The 10,353-nt window shown below is 49.7% G+C and overlaps 1 protein-coding gene across 1 annotated transcript in view; it reads right to left on the reverse strand.

Moving 5' to 3' along the window:
* Positions 1-10,323, reverse strand: part of EPHB4 (EPH receptor B4) — a 31,057-nt gene extending 20,734 nt beyond the window's left edge. The window contains exon 1 of the mRNA XM_086691888.1: positions 9,590-10,323. Coding sequence (XP_086548014.1) covers positions 9,590-9,596 — 7 coding nt within the window. The 5' untranslated portion in view covers positions 9,597-10,323. The remainder of the gene's footprint in view (positions 1-9,589) is intronic.
* Between the last annotated feature and the right edge of the window lie 30 nt (positions 10,324-10,353).

Below are 10,353 nucleotides of genomic sequence, written 5' to 3' on the forward strand. Positions count from 1 at the left end.
TAGCCTGAAATCTTACAGCCCTTACACAAAGGGAATTTGGTAGAGGTTTCAACATTGCCAATAATGAGTTGTAAACCTCAGTGAGATCTTTATAAACTTTCAATAATGAAAGAAAAAAAAAGTCAACTGGCCATAATAGAGGGAAGATGGAGACAAAGAGAAATAGAAAGTAGTATTACAGAGTCCTTATCATATGATGAGGTAGCCCCAGTACACAGGTAAGAAAAAGGTAGGACATGAAAGTATTATACAGATGTGTTGGGCAATTATTTACTACACCTAGCCTGTTTTTCTCGATTTGGTAGTATTTTTTTTTTCAACGTTTATTTATTTTTGGGACAGAGAGAGACAGAGCATGAACAGGGGAGGGGCAGAGAGAGAGGGAGACACAGAATCTGAAGCAGGCTCTAGGCTCTGAGCTGTCAGCACCGAGCCCGATGTGGGGCTCGAACCCACGAACCGCGAGATCATGACCTGAGCCGAAGTCAGAAGCTTAACCAACTGAGCCGCCCAGGCGCCCCCGTGATTTCTGCATTTAAGCAAACATTAGCTTTTATACCTAATTTCAGCTTCACAATTTTATTTTCTTAAGGTGGGTTCCCCATGTTATACAAACTTCAGGACTCACAAAAGCTGAATCCACTCCTTGTCTGACCACCAGACATCTTCCCAAACTCATCATATGTGAAATTGTAATAGACACAAGTGTAAAAGATTTTATAAATTTATTAGTGATTGTATTTTCATTGTTTGTGGTCCCAGGTTTCCTAAAAGCAGGTACAATGTGTGTTGTGCTCAACGCTAAGTCCAATGCAAGTCTGGCCCATGTACATACTCAGTAAATGTACATACTTATTCCTTTATTAACTAGTCATTCTTTAATTCACTCAGCATCTATTAATTAATTAATTAATTTATTTTTGAGAGACAGAATGAGACAGAGCATGAGCAGGGGAGGGGCAGAGGGAGAAGGAGACACAGAATCTGAAGCAGGCTCCAGGCTTCGAACTGTCAGCACAGAGCCCGACACGGGACTTGAACCCATGAACCGCGAGATCATGACCTGAGCCGAAGTCGGACACTTAACCAACTGAGCCACCCAGGCACCCCAACTCAACAATTATCATTATTCTAAGTTTATTTATTTATTATGAGATAGCAAGTATGTGCACAGGGGAGGGGCAGAGAGAGAGGGAGAGAATCCCAAGGAGGCTCTGCACTGTCAGTGTAGAGCCCTACTTGGGGCTCGAACCCATGATCCACGACATCATGACCTGAGCAGAAACCACGAGTCATCATTTAACCGACTAAACCACTCAGGCACCCCTCAACAATTATTTATTGTACTTTTGCTATGGACCAGGACTGGGGACACAAAGTCATCCTTGACAGCCCAGGGGAAGAAACAACCACGAAACTTCAACAGAACCCAGGAAGCTATGTGTGGAGCATAAGTAGTGGCATACAGAGGGTCCTATGGGATCCCAGGGGGAGCACACGTAATCCAACCTGCGGGTTCAAGGTGAACTTTCTGGAGAAGATGATGCTGTCTGACTGGAGTCCTAGAGGAGATTGGGGGAAAGGTTGCTTTAAAGGCAGAAGGGGGCGGCGCCTGGGTGGGTCATTTGTTGAGTGTCTTACTTCAGCTCTGATCTCACTGTGGGTTCAGGTCCTGCATCGGGCTCTGTGCTGACGCGTGGAGCCTACTTTGGATCCTCTGTCTCCCTCTCTCTCTGTCCTCCCCCCCTCAAAAATAAATAAACATTAAAAAAAAAAAGGCAGAAGAAGAGCAAAAACAAGAGTGTGGACGTAGTGAGATTGTCCCTGTGCTGCCAGAGTTCAGGACACCAGGGTGTAGATTCCCAGGACAGTGACAGTGGATGAGCTGGTGACATGAGCAAGGGCCAGCCTGACATCACAGGACAATCCTGGAGTGCAGGCTTGTCCTGAACACCTGGGGAACCACTGAAGGGTTTGAGACAAAGAGGCAACCCTATCGGATTTGTGTAGAAAGACCCCATGTGTCCAACTTTGGAGAGTAGATTGAAAGGGATCAAGACTGGGGCGCCTGGGTGGCTCAGTCGGTTGGGCATCCGACTTTGGCTCGGGTCATGATCTCGAGGTCTGTGAGTTCGAGCCCCGCGTCAGGCTCTGTGCTGACAGCTCAGAGCCTGAAGCCTGTTTCAGATTCTGTGTCTCCCTCTCTCTCTGACCCTCCCCCGTTCATGCTGTCTCTCCCTGTCTCAAAAAATAAATAAATGTTAAAAAATATATATATGAAAGGGATCAAGACTGAAGGCAGAAAAACCACATGTAGGTCTCCAAATGACAGTAAGGGCTTGAAAGGACAGAAGTATGTGCTCACATGTGAGAGCAGGTAGGTCTTGGAGCCTGGCCATGGGAGTGGGGGAGACTGAAATCAAGTATGGTTCAAGTGTCAGACTCTGGCAGCTAGGTAGGAGCCAGGGGACTGGAGCCACCAGGGAGGAAGGTGTGGCCAGGTTGAATTTGAGATCCCTGTGTATCATCCAGAACGCAGGTCCAGCAGTCAACCATACAGGCATTCAGGGGCAGCTTTTTGGCAGGAGATACAGGTTCAGGGGTTACTGGCATATGATGGTGATTGGAGCCTGTGCCCAGTGGGAGGGGGGTTGGAGGACGCTGTAGATTGGAAAGATGGAGGAAAGCTTTACACTTCACTATTTATTTATTTATTTATTTATTTATTTATTTATTTATTTATAAAAGCAAACATTACCATATTTAATTCATCATAAGAACCCTTAGGCAGGATGGGCGTTATTCTGACACCCACTTTATTTTTTCCTTTATTTATTTATTTATTTATTTATTTATTTATTTATTTAAATGTTTTATTTATTTTTAAGACAGAGAGAGACAGAGCATGAGTGGGGATGGGGCAGAGAGAGAGGGAGACACAGAATCTGAAGCAGGCTCCAGGCTCTGAGCTGAGAGCACAGAGCCCTACGCGGGGCTCGAACCCACGAGCTGTGAGATCATGACCTGAGCCAAAGCAGGATGCTCAACCAACTGAGCCACCCAGGTGCCCCTCCTTTATTTATTTTTTAATGGTTATTTATTTTGAGAAAGGGAGAGCGCAAGCAGGAGAGGGACAAAGAAAGAGAGAGAGAAGAGAGAATCCCAAGCACGTTCCACACTGTCAGCGCAGAGCCATACGTGGGGCTCAAATTCACGAATGAGATCATGACCTGAGCTGAAACCAAAAGTCAGACGCTTAACCGACTGAGCCACCCAGGGTGCCCTTCTGACATCCACTTTAAAGAAGAGACGGGCTCAGGTTAAGTGAGCCGTCCAATGTACTTGGCCAGTAGTCAGCAGGTTGGCTGACTCCACTGTGGCACTCAGCATACAGGCTGGCCTTCCAGCCCCACCCCCAAGGACCTGAAGGACAGCGATGTCCTTTTCCTCCTCCTTCTCTCAGCCAGGCCAGCCAGAGGGCATCTCCCCCCTTTGCCTTGCCCTTATCTTCTAGGAAGGACTGGCAGAGCTCACACCAGAAGCTAAGGCTACCAGAGGGTAAGAAATTGGGGAGAAGGGAGGGGAAGGAGCTGAAGACTAGAGCTAGAAGGGAGAGGTGGAGGAGGAGTGGTAGCAGGGGAGGAGAGGTATCGGGAGGCTCATTGTCCCAGCTGGGAAGTCTTTTGTTTCCTCTCTTCCCTTGGCAGCCTGACAGGATATGAGGCCAAGCCCCCTCTCCATGCCAGCATCCCCCCACCCACTGAACGTGGCCCTTCCCTTACCATTGTGTCCTTGACAGGAATGGGGGGCAGGGGCATTGGCTCTAGGAGGGAATATAAGTGGCTGGGGGGCTAGGCTACTAGGGTCCAGAAGGGACAAGAAGACCCTGGGGGCGAGGGGTGGGGGTGCTGGTTCATGAAGCTTAGCAGAAAAAGCTTTGTGCCTGGGGAGAAGCAGGAAGCCAGGCCTGGGTGGGGCCAGCACAGAGGGTAGCAGGTCGGGCCAGGGGGAGGTAGGTTGGGCCCCAGAGGAGATGACGCAGGGCTTCAGGCCTTTCCCAGCGCCCCCCCCCCCCCCCCCCCCTTCCAGCCTGTGGGTCTGAGAGCTCACCTGAACTGCATTGTCCCCCCCACCCCCTCCATTCCCAAAAGTTGACATCAACCCCGCTAGGGCAGTTGGGATCTGGCAGAGCCCAGGAAACTCAGGTGTCCTGCCCGGGGCCCTCCACGTCCACTTCGCTGGATTCCCTCCCTCCTCGGGATCCAGGGGTCTGGCCTCCCACTCTGGTCCTCCAGGAATCCTGGAATTTCATCCCTCCCCTCCGCTCCCTCCTGGACCATTTTGCTCCATCAGCTGTTCCTGCAGGAAGGGCGCCCGCTCAGCCTCGCCTCTCTTCCCGAGCCTTTTGTTTGCTGGGTCTGCAGGAAATTGCAGGGGCGGTGGCCAAGGGCTCATCTGCCCCTGGGGCCTGGGGGAGGGGGTACGGATTCACGAGACTTAATCCTGGGGAGCTCACCCCGCGCTGCGGGGTCGGCGGGGGGGGGGGGGGGGCGGGATTGTGGATCGCCAGGGAATTCACATTTAGGGCCTGAACTCTGAGTGGGGCACCTGCGGAGTGGATTAGACGTCCTTGGCCCCGAGAGGCAGTCCGGGTGTGTTCGAGGGTGCCCAGAACTGGAGGCTGGACTGACACTGTGAGGTCACTTAATAGGTTGACCGAGGAGCTTGCACCAGGGGCGAAAAACCCAGATATTGAATCCCAGAACCTCGTCCTACACGCCTCGGATGACAGCGATCCCAAGCAGTGGGGAAGCAGCAGTCAAGTCACACCAAGCATCTCCGAGAATGAGCTAATGCCTTTCTCCTCAAAAAAAAGAAAAAAAAAGGTGGGGAGGAGAACCAGCACTTAGTCCCCGAATTCGCGCCTTCCCAGGACGCAACCGCCGACTTAGGCGAGGCGTGGACGCTCTAGCGAGCCGACGCCCTCTCGTTGGTTGCCCTCTCTCTGAGGCCACTCTGGGCGCAGCCATCTTCCCTTCCCAGCAGGCGGGTGGCGCCCGGTGCAGTCACGTGAGGAGCAAGTTTCCCAACCCGTGCAGGCGACTGTCTAGCAGTCTAATAAAGCGGCAGAGCTACAGTAGCGAAGAAAACAAAAGTTCCTGTTTCGCGGAGCTTGACTTTTTTTTGGAACTAGGCAGGCAGTGAACAAGATAAACAAATATATGACGTATATTAGATGGTGTTAGTGCAATGGAGAAAAAAAACGGGGATGGGATGAAGGGTGTGGTTCAATTTAAATGAGATTGGTGGAGGAGATTTCAAGAAGACGTCAAAATTTTCGTCCAGAACACCAAGGAAGCTCATGCCCTGTGGGCCACAGTGCGTTCTTGGAGGCTGGGGCAAGGAGATGAGGAGAGTGGGGTGGGATGCAGATTGGGTAGGGCTACAGGGATAGAGTGGCCATGAAATACATAGACCACTCCGGCTCAATTCTGAGCCAAAGGAACACTATTAACATTTACACTAAGGCAATGGGCATACACTTTGTAGTGGGACTATAGTTGATGAATCATGAGTTAAGTATGTTATCCTAATTATTAAAGCTTTTGTCTTTTACAATGGCAAAAATAGGAAACTATTGGAGAATTATTTTTTATTTTTATTATTATTATTTTTTAGTTTATGTTGAGAGAGAGAATCTCAAGCAGGCTTTGAGCCATCAGAGCAGAGCCCCATGTAGGGCTTGAACTCACAAATCTTAAGATCACGACCTGAGCCCAAACTAGGAGTGGAAGCCTTAACCGACTGAGCCACCCAGGTGTCACTATTGGAGAGTTTTTTGGTTTTTTGGTTTTTTTTTCCCAACGTTTATTTATTTTTGGGACAGAGAGAGACAGAGCATGAACGGGGAAGGGGCAGAGAGAGAGGGAGACACAGAATCGGAAGCAGGCTCCAGGCTCTGAGCTGTCAGCAAAAAACCCGACGCAGGGCTCGAACTCACGGACCGCGAGATCGTGACCTGGCTGAAGTCGGACGCTCAACCGACTGCGCCACCCAGGCGCCCCTATTGGAGAGTTTTGAAAACAGAAGCATCACGAACTGATTCTTGCTTTAATAGCATCCTTAAAAAAAAAAAAAAAAAAAAAAAAAAAAAAAAAGATTTTATTTTTTATTTTTTATTTTTTTAATTTTTTTTTCAACGTTTATTTATTTTGGGGACAGAGAGAGACAGAGCATGAACGGGGGAGGGGCAGAGAGAGAGGGAGACACAGAATCGGAAACAGGCTCCAGGCTCTGAGCCGTCAGCCCAGAGCCTGACGCGGGGCTCGAACTCCCCGACCGCGAGATCGTGACCTGGCTGAAGTCGGACGCTTAACCGAGCGCCCCAAAGATTTTATTTTTAAGTAATTTCCACACCCAACGTGGGACTCAAACTTACAACCCGGAGATTGAGTCGTGCATTCTACTGACTGAGCTTCCCAGGTGCCCCCTTAACAGCATCCTTCTAACTGCTCTTTTGAGAATAGACTGCAGGAACAAGGGCAGAAACAGGAAACCAGTTAGGGGGGGGTGTTGCCATAATGCAGGTTAAGAGATGATGGTGGCTTGGAGTAGAGTGATAACATGTGGTTGGACACTGGTAGTATTTTAAAAGTAGGGGCAAAAGGAATTGCTGATGGGTTGGATGTGGGATGTGAGAGAAGGCATAACCCCAAGGTTTCTTACCTAAGCAAATGGAAAGGTGGGAAGACCATAACAGGAGTAGGTTGTGGGAGGAAGTTTAGGCGTTTGATTTTGGAATATACAGAGTTTGAGCTGCCTGTTTGAAGTCCAAGTGGAGATGTCAGTGTGTTGTTGGACATACAGTGTGGAGCTCAGATCTGGGCTGGAGATACACCCTTGCTACACCATCATAGAGATGGTATTTAAGACATTGAGACTAGGGGAGCCTGGGTGGCGCAGTCAGTTAAGCGTCCGACTTCAGCCAGGTCACCATCTCGCGGTCCGTGAGTTCGAGCCCCGCGTCGGGCTCTGGGCTGATGGCTCAGAGCCTGGAGCCTGTTTCCGATTCTGTGTCTCCCTCTCTCTCTGCCCCTCCCCTGTTCATGCTCTGTCTCTCTCTGTCCCAAAAATAAATAAATATTGAAAAAAAAATTAAAAAAAAAAAAAAAAGACATTGAGACTAGAAGTGGTCACTGAGGGAGTGAGTGTAAATGGTGAAAAGAAGTCTGAGGACCGAGCTTCTGGTCTTTGGTGGAGCCTCCAGTCCACAGTGCCTTGTGGCTGTGCCTCCAACATCTAGGAATGCTCCAGAGTTAAGATAAGAGAGGAGGAAGCCAAAGAGACCGAGCAGGAGGAAATGCGTGAGTGTGGTCTCCTAGAAGAAGAGGAAAGTGGTGGAGGAGAAGATGGTAATCAAATGCAGACATACCTCAGAGATAGTACAGGTTTGGTTCTGGACCACTGCAATTAAAGTGAATATCACAAGAAAGCCTGTCAAATGAATTGTTTGGTCCCCAGTGCTCATAAAAGCCACGGGTACACTGCACTGTAATCTATTAAGTGTGAAACACCATTATGTCTAAAATCCATGTACACACCCCAATTAAAAAAGACTTCATTGTTTAAAACTGCTGACCATCTGAGCTTTCAGTGAGTTGCAACCACTGACCACAGATCACCCTAACAAATATAAAAATAATGAAGAAGTTTGAAATACTGCGAGAATTACCGAAATGTGACAGGCATGAAGTGAGCAAATACTATTGGAAAAATGGTGCCAAAAGACTGGCTCCATGTAGGGCTGCCACAAACCTTCAATGTACAAAAAAAATGCAGTATCTGTGAGGTGCAATAAAGCGAGGGGCAATAAAACGAGGTATGCCTGCATGTCAACTGATGATGGTTTAGTAAAACGAGGACTAAGCAGCAACCCTTGGATTGACAGAGTGGAAGTCACAGGTGACTTGATGGGCAGTTTTGTTTTTGCTGAGGGGCAAAAGCCTAAATTTAGTGGGTTTGTTGTTATTATTTTATTACTTTTATTATCTATTTATTTATATTTAATGTTTATTTTTGAGAGAGAGAGAGACAGAGCACGAGCAGGGGAGGGGCAGAGAGAGAGGGAAACACAGAATCCGAAGCAGGCTCTAGGCTCTGAGCTGGCAGCACAGAGCTGGACGCAGGGCTCAACCCCACAAACTGAGAGATCCTGACCTGAGCCAAAGTCGCATGTCCAACCTACCCAGCCACCCAGGCATCCCATCTTCACATTTCTTTTTAAATCCACTAGGGGCGCCTGGGTGGCTGGGTAGGTTGGGCTTCCCACTTTGGCTGAGGTCAGGATCTCTCAGTTTGTGGGTTGGAGCCCATGTCAAGCTCTGTGCTGACAGCTCAGAGCCTGGAGCTGCTTCGGATTCTGTGTCTCCCTCTCTCTCTGCCCCTCCCCTGCTCTCTCTCTCTCTCTCAAAAATAAATAAATATTAAAAAAACATTAAAAGAAAAAAATGTGAGGAGGGAGCCTGGGTGGCTTAGGGCTAAGTGTCCGACTTTGGCTCAGGTCATGATCTCATGGCTCGGCTCGTGAGTTCAAGCCCCACATCAGGCTCTGCTGTCAGTGCAGAGCTCACTTTGGATCCTCTGCCCCTCTCTCTCTGCCCCTCCCCTGCTCTCTCTCTCTCTCAACAATAAAAAAAAATTAAAAAAATAATAAATGTGAGGAGGGATTGGAAACAGCTAGTATAGACAACTTGTTTAAGGAGTTTTGCTATATAGAACAACAAAGAAATGGAGCGATAATGGGGGAGTACAGTGTATTCAAAAAAGATTTTTTTTTCCTTTTAAGACAAGACGGGGAAAAAAAGCATATTTGTATATCTGTGGGAATGAGATAGGGGAGTCAGTGACTCCCTCGTTCTGCTTGTTGGCTAGAAATGCCCAGCTGCCTTTGCTGTAGAGCCCCAACTCTCTCCCCTATTGTGACAGTTCTGACACCTACTGGAATGGTCCTGAATAAAGTCTTCCTTACCATTTTAACAAGTGTCAGATTAATTCCCCCCCCCCCCTTAGGAGGCATACCAGAAAAGGTGAATGGAAAGAAGGAGGGCCTGCAGTTATTTACTGGCAAGGACAACATCTGGGCACAGCCACGTGGAGCGTGAGATCTATGCAGATCTGTGTTCAAGCAACTGCCACGCCCGGATATTGGAAGTCTCATCAGTACGGATATTGAAATCATCAAAAATTGCAACAGGATGGTGCTGGAGAGACCCACGAGCCAAACTCTGTTATGGTTAGCAGCGATGACCACTGAAGATGCCACAGTTCAGTTGCTCATGAGACCTCTCCCTGGCAAAGCCAACCTTTGGGCTGCTTTAAGCCCGTTCCTCTCCTAGGAACATGTTGCAGAGAATCTATAGCCAAAAGCCAGTGACCCTAAAAGCACTGTTCATTTCCTGAGCCACAAAGGACTATGTCAAAGTTTAGCAAGTGATTACGAAAGCTCTCCCAGCTTCAGCTTCCCTAAGAAGTACTTACCTCACAGAGTGCTTATGCATATATAACGTAGCACGACGTGCAAATAACTTACTGAACATTTCGGCATTGTTTTCGAGTGTCGGTCAGTTCATCCAACCCTCTCGCAGCAACCTCGTGCAGGCAGGGCTCTATTTAATCCCTGTTTTATAGATGAGGAAACGTTACCAGGTGGTGCTACTGTTGATGGTAACTGTAAAGAGTGAGGAGGGGAGGAGGTCCCATCTCCCGGAGGTTCACAAGTCCTGTCATGTCTGTTAGAGGGGACGACACCTTGCAGGGAGGCTGGAAGGCGGCAGGAGGACCTTGCGGACCGACGGTGGCCGGCGCAGCCAGGGCTCTCCCGGACCAGCGGCCGATGGCTCCCTCCGATGGCGGACGCGGAGAGCGCAGCAGGTTGGGATGGACCAGGCGTGAGGGGCGGGTCTCCGCGGGGGTGAGGGCTGAGGCCCGTATCCAGAGACATTCCAGGGATTCGAGAGGCCGGAGGAATAGGACTCCGGAAGGCGCCGAGCGACGCGGCCCCGCATTCCCGGCGACGCACCTGGGCCAGGTGTCACATCCCCGCCCACCTGCAGCTGTCTTCCGCCGTCGCCGCACGCCCCTTTCCGTGGTGGAGCCTCCGGGCGTTTCCGCGAGCTCGGAGTGGGCTCCCGCCCGCATAAAGGGTGCCTGTTTGCACGGGGGTGATGGGCAGCTTTAGGGGCCGTGGCCTACACCTTGCCGGAGACGCATCCCTGAGGGGCGACCCAGGGCAGTATCCCAGGCGCGCGTGGAGCGGGAGCAGCGCCGGCCCCCGGAGCCCGAGGGGGGAGGGCT

This window comes from Puma concolor, chromosome E3 (assembly GCF_028749965.1).
Source record: "Puma concolor isolate L17-30 chromosome E3, mPumCon1.1.hap2, whole genome shotgun sequence".
NCBI lineage: Eukaryota > Metazoa > Chordata > Mammalia > Carnivora > Felidae > Puma > Puma concolor.